Source organism: Bombina bombina, chromosome 7, assembly GCF_027579735.1.
Source record: "Bombina bombina isolate aBomBom1 chromosome 7, aBomBom1.pri, whole genome shotgun sequence".
Lineage (NCBI taxonomy): Eukaryota > Metazoa > Chordata > Amphibia > Anura > Bombinatoridae > Bombina > Bombina bombina.
This window is the reverse complement of record NC_069505.1, coordinates 172240087-172263410: the sequence shown is the minus strand read 5'-3', so window position 1 is coordinate 172263410 and position 23324 is coordinate 172240087. Positions and strand designations below refer to the sequence as shown.

Sequence of the window (23324 nt, the reverse complement as noted above, 5' to 3'; positions counted from 1 at the left end):
TTTGTGGATTTCTCCTGATTGCCTGTGGCTGTATATTGGAGACTCAAGTCTAAGGAGGAATTCAAAATGCAAAACAACAATGGAGCTTACCAGCAGAGAGGTTCATCCCAGGCTAGCGTTGGTCAGCAGGTACACAGTCAAGGTATGGCCTATACTCCTCAGCTGTACGGTGCCCAGCAAACAGCGTGTTCGGCTCGACGCTAAACAAGGCAGGAAATCAAACACAAACAGTTTGCGGCATCACCTGATCGCTAAGATCTAATACAGAAGTGCATACAAACTTACAGATAAAAAGTATAATTTATTTTACATGTGCAGCTTAAAATCACATAACAGAAGCTCATAAATACATGAAAAGGAAATTAGGGATAGCAGCAAGCAAACATGTTTCCAACAAATGCGGTGGACCCGCACGAAACATGTCTGCTTGCTGCTATCCCTAATTTCCCTTTCATGTATTTACAAGCTTCTACTATGTGATTTTATGCTGCACACTTGGAATAAATTATACTTTTTTATCTGCAACTTTGTATCTACTTCTGGATCTTAGCGATCAGGTGATGCAGCAAACTGAGTTTGGTTTCCTAAGGAGGAATTCCCCTTGGAGGTTGTTGCCAGAAACCTGCTGGTGGCTGCGAAATTCAGCCTGCCTATTTGCACTATCCATCTATATAGTGCCATCTCACTTATGAGTGCAGCCATATATATCCTCCAAAGAGAGATAAGCACAGTCTTACATTACCACAACTGCCAGGGTGCACTTCATATAAATTGTATCCATTCCTCGTTTGCAAGAAGGCACTCACTGGTCTTTTAGTAAAAAACAACTTTTAATTCATAGATTTAAAAAGCAATTACATCCATAACGTTTCGATGTCGTTATGACATCTTTGTCAAATGTTCTGCTAACATCACCAATATAGGACAAACATGTTCTACTTTGGGAACATGTTTGTCCTATATTGGTGATGTTAGCAGAACATTTGACAAAGATGTCATAACGACATCGAAACGTTATGGATGTAATTGCTTTTTAAATCTATGAATTAAAAGTTGTTTTTTACTAAAAGACCAGTGAGTGCCTTCTTGCAAACGAGGAATATATATATATATATATATATATATATATATATATATATATATATATATATATATATATATATATATATATATATATATATATATATATAAAGGGGAAAAAAGGAGGAATATGTAGCTCTAACACTTTCACCTTTTCATTATGCATATAGAAAACATATGATAGCCTGGGAAAAAAATTACCAGTCTGCCATGAAGGAGCTCTGAACTGGGGCAGGAGTGTTGTCCCTGATGAAGCTGCCTGGGCAGTCCGAGACTCAATAGCAGAGAGAAAATTCATCACTGAAGTTTCCGTAGTGTTCCCACCAGTCACATGCAGGCCAGCATCAAAAATTCCAGACAGACCTAAAATAAATAAATAAAGATGTACCTAGTGTTGCTGAAATCAAAAGTGCACATTTGCATATTAGACATTGCCCGTCTCAATATCAGGCCTAGCAATCTACTTCAGAACTAACAATCATGTAGACAAATGGTAAGGATGCAAAGATATAGTACATAAATAAGAAAAATGAATTATACAACGATTACATTATAGGTACAGTGTCTAAAATGAACTTTAAATAAGCAGCTTTTGTGTTATAGTATAAGGTTTTTACTAGATTACAATAGTATAAGGTTTTTACTAGATTACAAAAGGGTCAAATAATAAATAAAATATTCTAATTTGTTAATGCACTTTATTATCAAACCAATTCTTGCCGCTACACTTTACGCAAAACTTTGCACATTTCCGTGTGTTTAACCCCTCTGCAAAGGCTAAATAAATACTTTGCAACAATAATTAAATAGCACGTGTTAATAAAAGTTAATCCTAGGAGGAATGGGGGATGGAGAAAGTACACAAGTAATATATACTGGCTTAACAATTCACTTACAAGGGAAGATTTAGCAAATGTTGTTGAAGTTCACATTTTTAAAAATTGCAGGTTTTTAATATTTTTATTATTTTATTAAATTATATTTATTTCATGTAATTGGCAAGAGTCCATGAGCTAGTGACGTATGGGATATACAATCCTATCAGGAGGGGCAAAGTTTCCCAAACCTCAAAATGCCTATAAATACACCTCCCACCACACCCACAATTCAGTTTTACAAACTTTGCCTCCTATGGAGGTGGTGAAGTAAGTTTGTGCTTGATTTTTTTTGTTTTCTTCTATAATAAGTGCTTCTAAGCATTCTGAAGCCCAATTCCTCTCAGAGTACAGTGTTTGTCAGAGGGATGTGAAGGGAGTATCGCCTATTGATTCTCTCACGGGAAATCTTTTCAAGGGTTCTCTGTTATCAGTCGTAGGGATTAATCTCCTACCTCCCTTTTCAAATCGACAATATACTCTTATATACCATTACCTCTGCTGATAGTTTTCGGTACTGGTTTGGCCATCTGCTATATGTGGATGGGTGTCTTTCGGTAAGTAGGTATCATTATTTAAGACACTCTCAGCTATGGTTGGCGCTTTATGGATTTATATAAAGTTCTAAATATATGTATTTATTTATATTTGCCATGAGTCAGGTCTATGTATATTTCCCTTTGCAGTCTAGCAGTTTCAGATGGGAATCATGTTTTAGGAAGTTTTTTCTTACCTGGGGTATAGTCTTCTTTTCCAGTTTGACTTGTTTTAATTTCACGGGCAAATTAGGCTCACAAGGGCGCAAAATGCTGTTATTTATTGCGTTCTTGGCGCGAGAATTTTTTGGCGCAAATGTGTCTTTGATGTTGCAAATTCGTCATTTCCGGCGTCTTAGTTGACGCCAGGTTGTTTGGTGCAAAGTAATGTCTGTTATGACGCGAGTTGCGTCATTTCCGGATGTTTGTTGGAGCCAACATTTTTTTTATACTTCCTTTTGCGTTGTGCGTCATACATGGCGCCAAAAAATGTGATTTTATTTTACCCCACTTCCTATATGCTAGGAGGGCTATGCTATTTGCTTTTTTGCCTATTTTAGCATTTGTATTTTTTTCCCATTCCTGAAAATGCTATACTAGGAAATAAGATAACAGAATTTATGCTTACCTGATAAATTACTTTCTCCAACGGTGTGTCCGGTCCACGGCGTCATCCTTACTTGTGGGATATTCTCTTCCCCAACAGGAAATGGCAAAGAGTCCCAGCAAAGCTGGTCACATGATCCCTCCTAGGCTCCGCCCACCCCAGTCATTCGACCGACGGACAGGAGGAAATATATATAGGAGAAACCATATGATACCGTGGTGACTGTAGTTAGAGAAAATAATTCATCAGACCTGATTAAAAAACCAGGGCGGGCCGTGGACCGGACACACCGTTGGAGAAAGTAATTTATCAGGTAAGCATAAATTCTGTTTTCTCCAACATTGGTGTGTCCGGTCCACGGCGTCATCCTTACTTGTGGGAACCAATACCAAAGCTTTAGGACACGGATGAAGGGAGGGAGCAAATCAGGTCACCTAAATGGAAGGCACCACGGCTTGCAAAACCTTTCTCCCAAAAATAGCCTCCGAAGAAGCAAAAGTATCAAATTTGTAAAATTTGGCAAAAGTGTGCAGTGAAGACCAAGTCGCTGCCTTACATATCTGGTCAACAGAAGCCTCGTTCTTGAAGGCCCATGTGGAAGCCACAGCCCTAGTGGAGTGAGCTGTGATTCTTTCAGGAGGCTGCCGTCCGAGAGTCTCATAAGCCAATCGGATAATGCTTTTAAGCCAAAAGGAAAGAGAGGTAGAAGTCGCTTTTTGACCTCTCCTTTTACCAGAATAAACAACAAACAAGGAAGATGTTTGTCTGAAATCTTTAGTAGCCTCTAAATAGAATTTTAGAGCATGGACTACGTCCAAATTGTGTAACAAACGTTCCTTCTTTGAAACTGGATTCGGACACAAAGAAGGTACAACTATCTCCTGGTTAATATTTTTGTTGGAAACAACTTTCGGAAGAAAACCAGGCTTAGTACGCAAAACCACCTTATCTGCATGGAACACCAGATAGGGCGGAGAACACTGCAGAGCAGATAACTCTGAAACTCTTCTAGCAGAGGAAATTACAACCAAAAACAAAACTTTCCAAGATAATAACTTAATATCTACGGAATGTAAGGGTTCAAACGGAACCCCTTGAAGAACTGAAAGAACTAGATTTAGACTCCAGGGAGGAGTCAAAGGTCTGTAAACAGGCTTGATCCTAACCAGAGCCTGAACAAATGCTTGAACATCTGGCACAGCTGCCAGTCTTTTGTGAAGTAAAACAGATAAAGCAGAGATCTGTCCCTTCAGAGAACTTGCAGATAATCCTTTCTCCAAACCTTCTTGAAGAAAGGATAGAATCTTAGGGATTTTTATCTTGTTCCATGGGAATCCTTTAGATTCACACCAACAGATATATTTTTTCCATATTTTATGGTAAATTTTTCTAGTTACAGGCTTTCTAGCCTGAATCAGAGTATCTATTACAGAATCTGAAAACCCACGCTTTGATAAAATCAAGCGTTCAATCTCCAAGCCGTCAATTGGAGGGAAACCAGATTCGGATGTTCGAATGGACCCTGAACAAGAAGGTCCTGTCTCAAAGGTAGCTTCCATGGTGGAGCCGATGACATATTCACCAGGTCTGCATACCAAGTCCTGCGTGGCCACGCAGGAGCTATCAAGATCACGAGGCCCTCTCCTGATTGATCCTGGCTACCAGCCTGGGGATGAGAGGAAACGGTGGGAATACATAAGCTAGGTTGAAGGTCCAAGGTGCTACTAGTGCATCTACTAGGGTCGCCTTGGGATCCCTGGATCTGGACCCGTAGCAAGGAACCTTGAAGTTCTGACGAGACGCCATCAGATCCATGTTTGGAATGCCCCATAATTGAGTTATTTGGGCAAAGATTTCCGGATGGAGTTCCCACTCCCCCGGATGGAATGTCTGACGACTCAGAAAATCCGCTTCCCAATTTTCCACTCCTGGGATGTGGATCGCAGACAAGTGGCAGGAGTGATCCTCCGCCCATTGAATTATCTTGGTCACTTCTTTCATCGCCAGGGAAGTCCTTGTTCCCCCCTGATGATTGATATATGCAACGGTCGTCATGTTGTCTGACTGAAACCTTATGAATTTGGCCTTTGCTAGTTGAGGCCAAGCTCTGAGAGCATTGAATATCGCTCTCAGTTCCAGAATGTTTATCGGGAGAAGAGACTCTTCCCGAGACCATAGACCCTGAGCTTTCAGGGATTCCCAGACCGCGCCCCAGCCCACTAGGCTGGCGTCGGTCGTGACAATGACCCACTCTGGTCTGCGGAAGCTCATTCCCTGTGACAGATTGTCCAGGGTCAGCCACCAACGGAGTGAATCTCTGGTCTTTTGATCTACTTGAATCGTCGGAGACAAGTCTGTATAATCCCCATTCCACTGTCTGAGCATGCACAGTTGTAACGGTCTTAGATGAATTCGTGCAAAAGGAACTATGTCCATTGTTGCAACCATCAATCCTATTACTTCCATGCACTGCGCTATGGAAGGACGAGGAACAGAATGAAGTACTTGACAAGAGCTTAGAAGTTTTGATTTTCTGACCTCTGTCAGAAAAATCCTCATTTCTAAGGAATCTATTATTGTTCCCAAGAAGGGAACTCTTGTTGACGGGGACAGAGAACTTTTTTCTTTGTTCACCTTCCATCCGTGAGATCTGAGAAAGGCTAGGACGATGTCCGTATGAGCCTTTGCTTTTGACAGGGACGACGCTTGAATCAGGATGTCGTCCAAGTAAGGTACTACTGCAATGCCCCTTGGTCTTAGAACCGCTAGAAGGGACCCTAGTACCTTTGTGAAAATCCTTGGAGCAGTGGCTAATCCAAATGGAAGTGCCACAAACTGGTAATGCTTGTCCAGAAAAGCGAACCTTAGGAACTGATGATGTTCCTTGTGGATAGGAATATGTAGGTACGCATCCGTTAAATCCACGGTAGTCATAAATTGATTTTCCTGGATAGTAGGTAGGATCGTTCGAATAGTTTCCATTTTGAACGATGGTACCCTGAGAAATTTGTTTAGGATCTTTAGATCCAAAATTGGTCTGAATGTTCCCTCTTTTTTGGGAACTATGAACAGATTGGAATAAAATCCCATTCCTTGTTCTCTTATTGGAACTGGATGTATCACTCCCATCTTTAACAGGTCTTCTACACAATGTAAGAATGCCTGTCTCTTTATTTGGTTTGAAGATAATTGAGACCTGTGGAACCTTCCCCTTGGGGGTAGTTCCTTGAATTCCAGGAGATAACCTTGAGAAACTATTTCTAGCGCCCAAGGATCCTGAACATCTCTTGCCCAAGCCTGAGCAAAGAGAGAAAGTCTGCCCCCCACTAGATCCGGTCCCGGATCGGGGGCTATCCCTTCATGCTGTTTTGGTAGCAGTGGTAGGCTTCTTGGCCTGCTTACCCTTGTTCCAGCCTTGCATTGGTTTCCAGGCTGGTTTGGGTTGTGAAGTATTACCCTCTTGCTTAGAGGATACAGAATTAGAGACTGGTCCGTTTCTGCGAAAGGGACGAAAATTAGGCTTATTATTAGCCTTAAAAGACCTATCCTGTGGGAGGGCGTGGCCCTTTCCCCCAGTGATGTCTGAAATAATCTCTTTCAAATCAGGTCCAAAATATGTTTTACCTTTGAAAGGAATGTTAAGCAATTTTGTCTTGGAAGACACATCCGCTGACCAAGACTTTAGCCAAAGCACTCAGCGCGCCACGACAGCAAACCCTGAATTTTTCGCCGCTAATCTAGCTAATTGCAAAGCGGCATCTAAAACAAAAGAGTTAGCCAATTTAAGTGCTTGAACTCTGTCCATAACCTCCTCATACGAAGATTCTTTACTGAGCGATTTTTCTAGTTCCTCGAACCAGAAACACGCTGCCGTAGTGACAGGAACAATGCATGAAATTGGTTGTAGAAGGTAACCTTGCTGTACAAAAATCTTTTTAAGCAAACCCTCTAATTTCTTATCCATAGGATCTTTGAAAGCACAACTATCTTCGATAGGAATAGTAGTGCGTTTGTTTAGAGTAGAAACCGCCCCCTCGACCTTGGGGACTGTCTGCCATAAGTCCTTTCTGGGGTCAACTATAGGAAATAATTTCTTAAATATAGGGGGGGGAACAAAAAGGTATGCCGGGCCTTTCCCACTCTTTATTTACTATGTCCGCCACCCGCTTGGGTATAGGAAAAGCGTCGGGGGGCACCGGAACCTCTAGGAACTTGTCCATCTTACATAATTTCTCTGGAATGACCAAATTGTCACAATCATCCAGAGTAGATAACACCTCCTTAAGCAGTGCGCGGAGATGTTCTAATTTAAATTTAAATGTCACAACATCAGGTTCAGCTTGATGAGAAATTTTTCCTGAATCTGAAATTTCTCCATCAGACAAAACCTCCCTCATGGCCCCTTGAGATTGGTGTGAGGGTATGTCAGAACAGTTATCATCAGCGTCCTCTTGCTCTTCAGTGTTTAAAACAGAGCAATCGCGCTTTCTCTGATAAGTAGGCATTTTGGATAAAAGATTTGCTATGGAGTTATCCATTACAGCCGTTAATTGTTGCATGGTAATAAGTATTGGCGCACTAGATGTACTAGGGGCCTCCTGTGTGGGCATAACTGGTGTAGACACAGTAGGGGATGATGTAGTATCATGTTTACTCCCCTCATTTGAGGAATCATCTTGGGCAATATCATTATCTGTTGCATTACTGTCCTTACTTTGTTTGGACACTATGGCACAATTATCACATAAATTTAAATGGGGAGACACATTGGCTTTCATACATATAGAACATAGCTTATCTGATGGTACAGACATGTTAAACAGGCTTAAACTTGTCAACAAAGCACAAAAAACGTTTTAAAATAAAACCGTTACTGTCACTTTAAATTTCAAACTGAAAACACTTTATTACTGAATATGTGAAAAAGTATGAAGGAATTGTTCAAAATTCACCAAAATTTATCTTAAAGCATTAAAAGTATTGCACACCAAATTTCAGAGCTTTAACCCTTAAATTAACGGAACCGGAGCCGTTTTTACATTTAACCCCTATACAGTCCCAGAATGAGGCTCTGTCTATAACTAGAAAGGCCCCCATCTGAAAAAGGTGTCCAACACAGTGCCTGCCGTTTTTCTAAACGTTCCCCAAGATTATAATACCAATAATTAGTTAGAATCTGCATAATATGCCTAGTAAAGCAATTGTTTTAGCCCAGAAAAATGTCTACCAGTTTTTAAGCCCTTTTTGAAGCCCTTTATTCTTTTATGTTTAACTAAGAAAATGGCTTACCGGTCCCCATGAGGGGAAATGACAGCCTTCCAGCATTACATGGTCTTGTTAGAAATATGGCTAGTCATACCTTAAGCAGAAAAGACTGCTAACTGTTTCCCCCAACTGAAGTTACTTCATCTCAACAGTCCTGTGTGGAAACAGCAATCGATTTTAGATACTGTCTGCTAAAATCATCTTCCTCTTACAAACAGAAATCTTCATCCTTTTCTGTTTCAGAGTAAATAGTACATACCAGCACTATTTTAAAATAACAAACACTTGATAGAAGAATAAAACTACATTTAAACACCAAAAAACTCTTAACCATCTCCGTGGAGATGTTGGCAAAGAGAATGACTGGGGTGGGCGGAGCCTAGGAGGGATCATGTGACCAGCTTTGCTGGGACTCTTTGCCATTTCCTGTTGGGGAAGAGAATATCCCACAAGTAAGGATGACGCCGTGGACCGGACACACCAATGTTGGAGAAATTTTTGTTTAAATGTTATTTTTTTCTTTTACATTTTGCAAGATGTCTCAATCTGATCCTGTCTCAGAAGCTGCTGTAGGAACCATGCTGCCTGAACACAGTTCTACCAAAGCTAAGTGTATCTGTTGTAAGCTAGCGGAGATTACACCTCCAGCTGTAGTATGCAACAGTTGTCATGATAAGCTTTTGCATGCCGAAAATGTTTCTATTAGTACTAGTACAGTATCTGTTGTTCCCTCAACATCTAATGTACATGATATCCCTGTTGATATGAAAAATGATATTGCTGATGCAATACAGAAGGCTGTGTCTGCTATTCTGCCTTCTAATAAACGTAAAAAGGTCTTAAAACTTCTCATGATACTGATGAATTTTGTAATGACCGACAACATACTGATATATCCACCTCTGATGAGGATCTCTCTGACTCAGAAGATCCTACTTTAGACATTGACATTGATAAATCAACTTATCTTTTTAAGATTGAGTATATTCGTTCTTTGTTGAAAGAAGTGTTGGATATTGAGGAGTCTGGTCCTCTTGATAACAAATCCAGTTAACGTTTAAATTATGTTTATAAACCTGTGATTACTCCTCAGGTTTTCCCTGTTCCTGATGCTATTTCTGATGTGATTGCTAAGGAATGGTCTAAGCCTGGTACTGCCTTTGTTCCTTCTTCTAGGTTTAAAAGGTTGTACCCTTTGCCAGTGGCTAATTTAGAGTTTTGGGGAAAAGTCCCTAAGGTTGATGGGGCTATTTCTACTCTTGCCAAGCGTACTACTATTCCTATGGAAGATAGTACTTATTTTAAGGATTCTTTAGATAGGAAAATTGAAACTTATCTAAGGAAAGCTTATTTACATTCTGGCTATATTCTCAGGCCTGTCATTTCTATGGCTGATGTTGCGGCTGCATCGATTTTTAGGTTGGATAGCTTAGCACAATGGGAAAAAGATCCTGATTTGTCTAGCATTGTTCGTTTGCTTCAACATGCTAATCATTTTATCTGTGATGCTATTTTTAATATCATCAAGATTGATGTTAAATCTAAGTCTTTGGCTATTTTAGCTAGAAGAGCTTTATGGCTCAAATCATGGAATGCTGACATGGTATCTAAATCTAGGTTACTATCTCTTTCATTCCAGGGTAATCACTTATTTGGTCCTCAGCTGGATTCTATTATTTCCACTATTACTGGGGGGAAGGGAGTTTTTTTGCCCCAAGATAAAAAATCTAAGGGTAAATCTAAAGCTTCTAATCGGTTTTGTTCCTTTCGACAGAATAGAGAACAGAAAACTATTCCTTCCCCTACGGACTCTTGCTCCAATTGGAAGCCATCTTCGAGTTGGAAAAAATCCAAGCCTTATAAGAAACCAAAGCCAGCCCCTAAAACTGCATGAAGGTGCAGCCCTCAATCCAGTTCTACTGGTGGGGGGCAAATTGAAATTATTTCAAGATGTTTGGGCAGGTTCCGTTCAGAATCATTGGATTCAAAATATTGTCTCTCAGGGGTATCAAATAGGTTTCAGAATAAGACCTCCTTCCTGTGACAAGAATTTTTCTCTCACGTTCCAACAAATCCTGTGAAAGCTCAGGCCTTTCTGAAGTGTGTTTCAGATCTGGAGCTTTCAGGGGTAATTGTACCAGCTCCACTTCTGGAACAGGGTCTGGGGTTTTTATTCAAATGTATTAATTGTCCTGAAGAAGGAAAATTAATTCTGACCAGTTCTGGATCTGAAATTTTTTAATCACTTTGGAAGGGTCCCAACTATCAAGATGGTGACTATAAGGACTATTCTGCCTTTTGTTCAGCAAGGTCATTACATGTCCACAATAAACTTACAGGATGCATATCTTCACATTCCGTTTCATCCAGACCACTATCTGTTTCTGAGATTCTCTTTTCTAGACAAGCATTACCAAATTGTCGCTCTTCCATTTGGCCTAGCGACAGCTCCAATAATTTTTTCGAAGGTTCTCTGTGCCCTTCTATCTGTAATCAGAGAGCAGGGTATTACGGTTTTTCCTTATTTGGACGGTATCTTGGTACTGGCTCAATCTTTTCATTTAGCAGAATCTCACACAAATCCACTTGTGTTGTTTCTTCAAAGACATGGTTGGAGGATCAATTTACCAAAGAGTTTGATTCCTCAGACAAGGGTCACCTTTTTAGGTTTCCAAATAGATTCAGTGTCCATGACTGACAAGAGACGTTTGAAGTTGGTTTCAACCCGTCTAAACCTTCTGTCTTGATCATTCCCTTCAGTGGCTATGTGCATGGAAGTTTAAGGTCTCATGACTGCAGCATCGGGCGCAATCCCCTTTGCTCGTTTTCATGAGACCTCTGCAGCTTTGCATGCTAAATCAATGGTGCAGGGATTATACTCGGATATCACAATTGATATTCTTAAATCCCAACATTCAACTCTCTCTGACTTTCTTGATTAGACCATCATTCGTTTATTCAAGCGGTCTCTTTTGTTCGTCCTTCCTGGACTGTGATTTTAACAGATGCAAGTCTCACAGGTTGGGGAGCTGTCTGGGGGTCTCTGACAGCACAAGGGGTTTGAAATACTCAAGAGGCGAGGTTACCAATCAATATTTTAGAACTCTGTGCTATTTTCAGGGCTCTTCAGGCTTGGCCTCTATTAAAGAGAGAATCATTCATTTGTTTTCAGACAGACAATATCACAACAGTGGCATATGTCAATCATCAGGTTGGGACTCGCAGTCCTTTAGCGATGAAAGAAGTAAGTATCTCGGATACTTTCTTTGGCGAAATCCAACTCTTGTCTAATTTCTGCGATACATATCCCAGGTGTAGACAATTGGGAAGCGGATTATCTCAGCCGTCAGACTTTACATCCAGGGGAGTGGTCTCCATCCAGATATATTTTGTCAGATTGTACAGATGTGGGGTCTTCCCGAAATAGATCTGATGGCTTCCCATCTAAACAAGAAACTTCCCAGGTACCTTTCCAGGTCCAGGGATCCTCAGGCAGAGATGTTGAATGTGTAAGCAGTTCCTTGGTTTTATCAACCTGCTTACATTTTTCTGCCTCTAGTAGTTCTTCCAAGGGTGATCTCTAAGATCATAATGGAACAATCACATGTGTTTCTGATAGCACTAGCAGACCAGACCTTCTGTCTCAAGGGGCGTTTTTCCATCAGGATCTCAAATCGTTAAATTTGAAGGTATGGAAATTGAACGCTTAGTCATCGAGGTTTCTCTGACTCAGTGATTAATACTTTGCTACAGCCTCGTAAGTCTGTTTCAAGGAAGATTTATTATCGGGTTTGGAAGACCTATATTTCATGGTGTTCTTATAAATTCTCTTGCCATTCTTTTAGCATTTTACAGTTTCTTCAGGATGGTTTGGATAAAGGTTTGTCTGCAAGTACTTTGAAGGGACAAATCTCTGCTCTCTGTTTTATTTCATAGAAAGATTGCTAATCTTCCTGCCATTCCCTGTTTTGTTCAGGCTTTGGTTCGTATCAAGCCTGTTATTAAATCAGTTTCTCCTCCTTGGAGTCTTAATTTGGTTTTAAAGGTTTTGCAGGCTCTTCCTTTTGAGCCTATGCATTCTTTGGAAATTAAACTACTTTCTTGGAAAGTATTGTTCCTTTTGGCTATCTCTTCAGCTAGAAGAGTTTCTGAATTGTCTGCTCTCTCTTGTGAGTCTCCTTTTCTGATTTTCCATCAGGATAAAGCTGTTTTGCAGACTTTGTTTAAATTTCTTCCAAAGGTTGTGAATTCTAACATTAGTAGGGAAATTGTTGTTCCTTCTTTGTGTCCTAATCCTAAGAATACTCTTGAAAGATCTTTACATTCTTTGGATGTTGTAAGAGCTTTTGGTTAAAGCTTTTGATTCACAAGGCTTATTTGGAGGCGGGACAGTCTTCGCCTCAGAGAATTACAGCTCATTCTACTAGATTATTTGCCACTTCTTGGGCATTTAAGAATGAAGCTTCGGTTGATCAGATTTGCAAAGCAGCAACTTGGTCTTCTTTGCATACATTTACTAAATTTTACAATTTTGATGTATTTGCTTCTTTTGAAGCAGTCTTTGGTAGAAAAATTCTTCAGGCAGCTGTCTCAGTTTGATTCTTCTGCTTATGATTTAAGTTCTTTTCTTATAATTTATAAGAAAGACTTATTTTTTTGTATGGATTTAATTTTTCAGCAGAAATAGCGGTTTTTATTTTATCCCTCCCTCTCTAGTGACTCTTGGGTGGAAAGATCCACATCTTGGGTATTTCTATCCCATACGTCACTAGATCATGGACTCTTGCCAATTACATGAAAGAAAACATAATTTATGTAAGAACTTACCTGATAAATTCATTTCCTTCATATTGGCAAGAGTCCATGAGACCCACCCTTTTTATGGTGGTTTTTGATTTGTTATATAAAAGTAAAATTATATTTCCAGTTCCTCTTTTTGTATGCTTTTTTACTCCTTATTTTATCGCCTTACTACTTGGCTATACGTTAAACTGAGTTGTGGGTGTGGTGGGAGGTGTATTTATAGGCATTTTGAGGTTTCGGAAACTTTGCCCCTCCTGGTAGGAATGTATATCCCATACTTCATTAGCTCATGGACTCTTGCCAATATGAAAGAAATGAATTATCAATGAAGTTCTTACATAAACTATGTTTTTTATTTTTAAAACACAGCTTATTGGTCCCCTGGAGTTGTCATAAAATATTGACCTTTGGTCGGCAGCTTTTAAAACAGACTAAAGGCTTTACTAGAAGTGAAAAAAACATAATTTATGCTTACCTGATAAATTCCTTTCTCCTGTAGTGTAGTCAGTCCACGGGTCATCATTACTTATGGGATATTAACTCCTCCCCAACAGGAAGTGCAAGAGGATCACCCAAGCAGAGCTGCTATATAGCTCCTCCCCTCTACGTCACACCCAGTCATTCGACCGAGAACCAAACGAGAAAGGAGAAACTATAGGGTGCAGTGGTGACTGGAGTATAATTAAAAAAATTTAGACCTGCCTTAAAAAACAGGGCGGGCCGTGGACTGACTACACTACAGGAGAAAGGAATTTATCAGGTAAGCATAAATTATGTTTTCTCCTGTTAAGTGTAGTCAGTCCACGGGTCATCATTACTTATGGGATACCAATACCAAAGCTAAGTACACGGATGACGGGAGGGACAGGCAGGATCTCTATACGGAAGGAACCACTGCCTGAAGAACCTTTCTCCCAAAAACAGCCTCCGAAGAAGCAAAAGTGTCAAATTTGTAAAATTTGGAAAAAGTATGAAGAGAAGACCAAGTTGCAGCCTTGCAAATCTGTTCAACAGAGGCCTCGTTCTTAAAGGCCCAAGTGGAAGCCACAGCTCTAGTAGAATGAGCTGTAATCCTTTCAGGAGGTTGCTGTCCAGCAGTCTCATAGGCTAAACGTATTATGCTATGAAGCCAAAAGGATAGAGAGGTAGCAGATGCTTTTTGACCTCTCCTCTGTCCAGAATAAACGACAAACAGGGAAGAAGTTTGTCGAAAATCTTTAGTTGCCTGTAAATAAAATTTCAGGGCACGGACTACATCTAGATTGTGCAGAAGTCGTTCCTTCTTTGAAGAAGGGTTAGGACACAATGATGGAACAACAATCTCTTGATTGATATTCTTGTTAGTGACTACCTTAGGTAAGAACCCAGGTTTAGTACGCAGAACTACCTTATCTGAATGAAAAATCAGATACGGAGAATCACAATGTAAGGCTGATAATTCAGAGACTCTACGAGCCGAGGAAATAGCCATTAAAAACAGAACTTTCCAAGATAACAGCTTGATATCAATGGAGTGAAGGGGTTCAAACGGAACACCCTGTAAAACGTTAAGAACTAAGTTTAAGCTCCACGGCGGAGCAACAGATTTAAACACAGGCTTAATCCTGGCCAAAGCCTGACAAAAAGCCTGAACGTCTGGAACTTCTGACAGACGCTTGTGTAAAAGGATGGACAGAGCTGAGATCTGTCCCTTTAACGAACTAGCAGATAAACCCTTTTCTAAACCTTCTTATAGAAAAGACAATATCCTAGGAATCCTAACCTTACTCCATGAGTAACCCTTGGATTCGCACCAGTGTAAGTATTTACGCCATATCTTATGGTAAATTTTCCTGGTAACAGGTTTCCTAGCCTGTATTAAGGTATCAATTACTGGCTCTGAAAATCCACGCTTTGATAAAATTAAGCGTTCAATTTCCATGCAGTCAGCTTCAGAGAAATTAGGTTTTGATGTTTGAAAGGACCCTGAATTAGAAGGTCCTGTCTCAGAGGCAGAGACCAAGGTGGACAGGATGACATGTCCACTAGATCTGCATACCAGGTCCTGCGTGGCCACGCAGGCGCTATTAGAATCACTGATGCTTCCTCCTGTTTGATCCTTGCAATCAAACGAGGAAGCATCGGGAAGGGTGGAAACACATAAGCCATCCTGAAGGTCCAAGGTGCTGTCAAGGCATCTATCAGGACCGCTCCCGGGTCCCTGGACCTGGACCCGTAACGAGGAAGCTTGGCGTTCCGGCGAGACGCCATGAGATCCATATCTGGTTTGCCCCAACGTCAAAGTATTTGGGCAAAGACCTCCGGATGAAGTTCCCACTCCCCCGGATGAAAAGTCTGGCGACTTAGGAAATCCGCCTCCCAGTTGTCCACTCCTGGGATGTGGATCGCTGACAGGTGGCAAGAGTGAGACTCTGCCCAGCGAATTATCTTTGATACTTCCATCATCGCTAGGGAACTTCTTGTTCCTCCCTGATGGTTGATGTAAGCCACAGTCATGATGTTGTCCGACTGAAACCTGATAAACCTCAGAGTTGCTAACTGAGGCCAAGCCAGTAGGGCATTGAGAACTGCTCTCAATTCCAGAATGTTTATTGGAAGGAGACTCTCCTCTTGAGTCCATGATCCCTGAGCCTTCAGGGAATTCCAGACAGCGCCCCAACCTAGAAGGCTGGCGTCTGTAGTTACAATTGTCCAGTCTGGCCTGCTGAAAGGCATCCCCCTGGACAGATGTGGCCGAGAAAGCCACCATAGAAGAGAATCTCTGGTCTCCTGATCCAGATTCAGCGTAGGGGACAAATCTGAGTAATCCCCATTCCACTGACTTAGCATGCATAATTGCAGCGGTCTGAGGTGCAGGCGTGCAAAAGGAACTATGTCCATTGCCGCTACCATTAAGCCGATTACCTCCATGCATTGAGCCACTGACGGGTGTTGAATGGAATGAAGGGCACGGCAAGCATTTAGAAGCTTTGTTAACCTGTCCTCTGTCAGGTAAATTTTCATTTCTACAGAATCTATAAGAGTCCCCAAGAAGGGAACTCTTGTGAGTGGTAAGAGAGAACTCTTCTCCTCGTTTACTTTCCACCCATGTGATCTCAGAAATGCCAGTACTAACTCTGTATGAGACTTGGCAGTTTGAAAGCTTGACGCTTGTATCAGAATGTCGTCTAGGTACGGAGCTACCGAAATTCCTCGCGGTCTTAGTACCGCCAGAAGAGAGCCCAGAACCTTTGTAAAGATTCTTGGAGCCGTAGCCAACCCGAAGGGAAGAGCTACAAACTGGTAATGTTTGTCTAGGAAGGCAAACCTTAGATACCGGTAATGTTCTCTGTGAATCGGTATGTGAAGGTAAGCATCCTTTAAATCCACTGTGGTCATGTACTGACCTCTTTGGATCATGGGTAAGATTGTCCGAATAGTTTCCATCTTGAATGATGGAACTCTTAGGAATTTGTTTAGGATCTTTAAATCCAATATTGGTCTGAAGGTTCCCTCTTTTTTGGGAACCACAAACAGGTTTGAGTAAAACCCTAGTCCGTGTTCCGACCGCGGAACTGGATGGATCACTCCCATTAGTAAAAGGTCTTGTACACAGCGTAGAAACGCCTCTTTCTTTATCTGGTTTGTTGACAACCTTGAAAGGTGAAATCTCCCTTGTGGAGGAGAAGCTTTGAAGTCCAGAAGATATCCCTGAGATATGATCTCCAACGCCCAGGGATCCTGGACATCTCTTGCCCAAGCCTGGGCGAAGAGAGAGAGTCTGCCCCCCACTAGATCCGTTACCGGATCGGGGGCCCTCACTTCATGCTGTCTTAGGGGCAGCAGCAGGCTTTCTGGCCTGCTTGCCCTTGTTCCAGGCCTGGTTAGGTTTCCAGCCTTGTCTGTAGCGAGCAACAGCTCCTTCCTGTTTTGGAGCAGAGGAAGTTGAAGCTGCTCCTGCCTTGAAATTACGAAAGGCACGAAAATTAGACTGTCTAGCCCTGGGTTTGGCTCTGTCTTGAGGCAGGGCATGGCCTTTACCTCCCGTAATATCAGCGATAATTTCTTTCAAACCGGGCCCGAATAAAGTCTGCCCCTTGAAAGGTATGTTAAGTAGGTTTCGATTTAGAAGTTACATCAGCTGACCAGGATTTTAGCCACAGCGCTCTGCGTGCCTGAATGGCGAATCCGGAATTCTTAGCCGTAAGTTTAGTTAAATGTACTACGGCATCAGAAATAAATGAATTAGCTAGCTTAAGGGTTTTAAGCTTAAGTGAAATCTCATCTAATGTCGCTGAGTCAAGGGTGTCTTCCAGAGACTCAAACCAAAATGCTGCCGCAGCCGTGACAGGCGCAATGCATGCAAGGGGTTGTAATATAAAACCTTGTTGAACAAACATTTTCTTAAGGTAACCCTCTAACTTTTTATCCATTGGATCTGAAAAAGCACAGCTATCCTCCACCGGGATAGTGGTACGCTTAGCTAAAGTAGAAACTGCTCCCTCCACCTTAGGGACCGTTTGCCATAAGTCCTGTGTGGTGGCGTCTATTGGAAACATTTTTCTGAATATAGGAGGGGGTGAGAAAGGCACACCGGGTCTGTCCCACTCCTTAGTAATAATTTCAGTAAGTCTCTTAGGTATAGGAAAAACGTCAGTACTCGTCGGTACCGCAAAATATTTATCCAACCTACACATTTTCTCTGGGATTGCAACTGTGTTACAATCATTCAGAGCCGCTAACACCTCCCCTAGCAATACACGGAGGTTTTCCAGCTTAAACTTAAAATTTGAAATGTCTGAGTCCAATTTATTTGGATCAGATCCGTCACCCGCAGAATGAAGCTCTCCGTCCTCATGCTCTGCATATTGTGACGCAGTATCAGACATGGCCCTAGCATTATCAGTATACTCTGTTCTCATCCCAGAGTGATCTCGTTTACCTCTAAGTTATGGCAATTTAGACAAAACTTCAGTCATAACATTAGCCATGTCTTGTAAAGTGATTTGTAATGGTCGCCCTGATGTACTTGGCGTTACAATATCACGCACCTCCTGAGCGGGGGATGCAGGTACTGACACGTGAGGCAAGTTAGTCGGCATAACTTCCCCCTCGTTGTCTGGTGAATGTTGCTTAACATGTACAGATTGACTTTTATTTAAAGTAGCATCAATGCAATTAGTACATAAATTTCTATTGGGCTCCACCTTGGCTTTTGAACATATTGCACAAAGAGTTTCCTCTGTGTCAGACATGTTTAAACAAACTAGCAATTAGACTAGCAAGCTTGGAAATACTTTTCAACTAAATTTACAAGCAATATGTAAAAACGTTACTGTGCCTTTAAGAAGCACACAAAAACTGTCACAGTTGAATAACAATGAACCGGATTAGTTATATAAACCAAATTTAGCAAAGGATTGCACACATTAGCAATGGATGATTAACCCTTAATATCAGAAAAAAACGTATAACGATTGACAATATAAGCGTTTTTATCACAGTCAAGCACAGTCTCACAGGTCTGCTGTGAGTGATTACCTCCCTCAAAACTAGTTTTGAAGACCCCTGAGCTCTGTGGAGACGTCCTGGATCATGCAGGGAGAAAAAGACAGACTGTGACTGAATTTCTGATGCGTAGAAAAAGCGCCAAAATAGGCCCCTCCCACTCACACTACAACAGTGAGGGAAGCTCAGTAAACTGTTTTAATTTAAAACAACAACAGCCATGTGGAAAATAAAGCCCCAAACAATTTTCACCAAGTACCTCAGATAATTAAACGATTTAACATGCCAGTAAACGTTTAAAATCTAATATATGAAATGTCATTAAAAAGCCTGCTGCTAGTCGCTCCCACTGCAAGTTAGGCTAAAAGTTATATGCATACAGTATTTTCCCAGTGAAGTGCCATTCCCCAGAAATACTGAAGTGTTAACATATATACATGTCAGCCTGATACCAGTTGCTACTACTGCATTTAAGGCTGTACTTACATTATATCGGTATTAGCAGTATTTTCAAAGTCAATTCCATTCCTTAGAAAATAATATACTGCAACATACCTCTTTGCAGGTGAACCTGCCCGCTGTCCCCTGATCTGAAGTTACCTTACTCCTCAGAATGGCCGAGAACAGCAAACGGATCTTAGTTACGTCCGCTAAGATCATATACAAAAAACTCAGGTAGATTCTTCTTCAAATTCTGCCTGAGAAGGAAACAACACACTCCGGTGTCGTTTAAAATAACAAACTTTTGATTGAAGATATAAAAAACTAAGTTTAATCACCACAGTCCTCTCACACATCCTATCTATTAGTTGGGTGCAAGAGAATGACTGGGTGTGACGTAGAGGGGAGGAGCTATATAGCAGCTCTGCTTGGGTGATCCTCTTGCACTTCCTGTTGGGGAGGAGTTAATATCCCATAAGTAATGATGACCCGTGGACTGACTACACTTAACAGGAGAAAGAAAAAACGCAGCCAGGATTAGTTTATTTTAAAAGGACATTAAACCAAAAATGAATATCATGCAATGTAGCACCGTGTAAATATGTTACATTTTCTTTCATGCAAAAAAAACCAACAAAACAAAAAAAAAAACAGTATAAAATAATGTAAGAATGTAGAACTCCTAGTATATTATGTTATATATTTATAATAATAATAAAAAAAATTGAATAAAAAAAACCCATGAAACTCAAATGTTAAACAATTTGCTGTTAGTGCCAATACTTGAAAACCTTTTCTATATTTGCATAAATATTTTTTTATTCTTGTGCTTTTGTTGAGCCAAGGATTGTTTATTTTTTAGAATTGGAAATAGGAAATGCAGATCCATTGCAGAGAAGAAATTATTATAGTTGAAAAATTATATTCATTAAAGCAATTTTCTACTGTACCTGTGTGACCACAAAATTGAGCATAGTAATTACAATTTGGGATTTTGGTGTTGATTACATTGCTTTTTTTTTTTTTACCTGAAAATCATGCGCCACACTGCCCAGGAAACTACAATTTCCAGAATGCACATGTGCACTTTATACCCCACAGCCTTTCCTATCTTCTGCTACTTCCAAGACAGCGGTGTAAAATAAAAATAAACCCTAAGCTAGCTACAATGTAACTATTAGTTATATTGTAGCTAGTTTAGGGTTTACTTTATAGGTAAGTGTTTAGTTTTAAATAGGATTAATTTATTTAATTGTAGTAATTTTATTTAGATTATTTTAAATTATATTTAAGTTAGGGGGGTGTTAGGGTTAGACTTAGATTTAGGGGTTAATACATTTAGTATAGTGGCGGCGACGTTGGGGGCGGCAGATTAGGGGTTAATGTAGGTAGGTGTCGGCGATGTTAGGGACGGTAGATTAGGGTTTAATAATATTTAACTAGTGTTTGTGAGGCGGAGTGCGGCGGTTTAGGGGTTAATATATTTAATATATTTATTAAAGTGGTGGCGATGTACGGTCGGCAGATTTGGGGTTAAAATTTTTAGTTAAGTGTTTGCGGGGTTGCTTTAGTATAGTGGCGGCAGATTAGGGGTTAATAAATGTAAGTAGGTGGCGGCGATATTGGGGCAGCAGATTAGGGGTTAATAATATTTAACTAGTGTTTGTGATGCAGGAGTGCAGTGGTTTAGGGGTTAATATGCTTATTATCATGGCGGTGATGTCCGGAGCGGCAGATTAGGGGTTAATAATTTTATTTTAGTGTTTGCGATGCGGGAGGGCCTCGGTTTAGGGGTTAATAGGTAGTTTATGGGTGTTAGTGTACTTTGTAGCACTTTAGTTAAGAGTTTTATGTTACGGCGTTAGCCCATAAAACTCTTAACTACTGACTTTTAAATGCGGTAGGAGTCTTGACAGGAGAGGGTGTACCGCTCACTTTGTCCAAGACTCGTAATACCGGCATTAGGCAAATCCCATTGAAAAGATAGGATATGCAAATGACGTAAGGGGATTTTCATTATGCTCGAGTCGCGGAAAAAAAGTAAGCGGCACACCTGTACCTACCTGCCAGACTCGTAATACCAGCGGGGTTAAAAAGCAGCGTTGGGACCTCTCAACGCTGCCTTTTAAGGCTAACGCAAGACTTATCTAGGCGTAAGTATGATCTATCTTGTGAGAGCTCCTAAAACTTAAACAGAAAATATGTCAGAAAAGGCTGGAGGTTGTGTACTCAGACACATTTTGTCACAAAAGACCATACATATTTAAAATCAGGTTTAGAAAGTGTTTTGGTAACTTTAATCAGCAGCTGCATTACCTGTTACTACAACTGTTTGAAAAAAAGTCATCAATGCATTTTATAATTTTTCTAAAAGGGACACGATACTTATATGCTAAATCACTTGAAAGTGATGAAGCAGAACTGTAAAAAGCTGATAGGAAAATATCACCTGAGCATCTCTGTGTAAAAAAGGAAGATGTTTTACCTCACAATTTCCTCAGCTCACCAGAATAAATGCTTTGTAATAAGTTATCTTTCAGTTACTGCCCAGCTGCAGGTAAAAAAAAAGAAGGAAGAAATGAACAGCAGCTAATCAGCATCAGCAGTGCTGAGAGGTCATGAACTTTTTTTTCTGTGATCTCATGAGATTTCATAGAGAATTTGGCGGCGCTATACAAATAAATGATAATAATAATAATAGAGAACTTCCTTAAACATAATAGGGAAAACCATGAGTGTGCATGATTTGCATATTAAAGTCCTTTACAATGGGGTGTGCATACATTTTGAGGTAAAATATCTTTTTTTTTTTTACATAGAAATGTTCAGGTGATATTTTCGAGTCCGCTTTTTACAGTTGCTGTATCACTTTCAAATGTTTCAACATACACATCACGCACAAGTAATACACATCAATTTAAAAAAAAAATTGTATAGATTTATGAAATGCCTTGATGGCTTTAACCAGCAATTATATCTATACCAAGAGTTTTTTGCACGCTCTATCTAAATCATAAACTGACTTTACTGTACATTTAATGTCTTAAAAGGGCATTCAGTTTTTTACTCTATTTAAAATAAAGGGTATTTTAAAATGCATAAAAAATAATGCTACTGTACACACACAAAATTGTTTTTGCGGTATGTCAATGCCCACCAGTAATGCAGTGAGAGAGAGTGTAGCTTATTCACCTTTCAGCATTTTCTCACTACCTACCTAATAAGAAGAAAAAAAAAAAAGAGAAGATAATAAAGGGGCCACTATAGTAAGAGGGGAATCAGACAGTTGCATAATTAATTAGCTATATAATTTTTTCCCAATGTTTGCTGCACAAATTATCCTTAAATCAGTTTGTTAAGTTTTACATATCATTTGTGCTTTTTATTTAGAGATAACAAAAACATAAATTTATGTAAGAACTTACCTGATAAATTCATTTCTTTCATATTAGCAAGAGTCCATGAGCTAGTGACGTATGGGATATACATTCCTACCAGGAGGGGCAAAGTTTCCCAAACCTCAAAATGCCTATAAATACACCCCTCACCACACCCACAATTCAGTTTAACGAATAGCCAAGAAGTGGGGTGATAAGAAAAAAGTGCGAAAGCATATAAAATAAGGAATTGGAATAATTGTGCTTTATACAAAAATCATAACCACCACAAAAAAGGGCGGGCCTCATGGACTCTTGCTAATATGAAAGAAATGAATTTATCAGGTAAGTTCTTACATAAATTATGTTTTCTTTCATGTAATTAGCAAGAGTCCATGAGCTAGTGACGTATGGGATAATGATTACCCAAGATGTGGATCTTTCCACCCAAGAGTCACTAGAGAGGGAGGGATAAAATAAAGACAGCCAATTCCTGCTGAAAATAATCCACACCCAAAATAAAGTTTAATGAAAAACATAAGCAGAAGATTCAAACTGAAACCGCTGCCTGAAGTACTTTTCTACCAAAAACTGCTTCAGAAGAAGAAAATACATAAAAATGGTAGAATTTAGTAAAGTATGCAAAGAGGACCAAGTTGCTGCTTTGCAAATCTGATCAATCGAAGCTTCATTCCTAAACGCCCAGGAAGTAGAAACTGACCTAGTAGAATGAGCTGTAATCCTTTGAGGCGGAGTTTTACCCGACTCGACATAGGCAAGATGAATTAAAGATTTCAACCAAGATGCCAAAGAAATGGCAGAAGCTTTCTGGCCTTTTCTAGAACCGGAAAAG

The 23324-nt window shown here is 40.2% G+C and overlaps 1 protein-coding gene across 1 annotated transcript in view; it reads right to left on the bottom strand.

The window, feature by feature from the left end:
- Window positions 1–23324, bottom strand: part of QSER1 (glutamine and serine rich 1) — a 368580-nt gene that overhangs the window by 196924 nt on the left and 148332 nt on the right. Inside the window, exon 3 of the mRNA XM_053720408.1 lies at window positions 1282–1443. Within this exon, the coding sequence (XP_053576383.1) occupies window positions 1282–1443 (162 nt within the window). The remainder of the gene's footprint in view (window positions 1–1281; window positions 1444–23324) is intronic.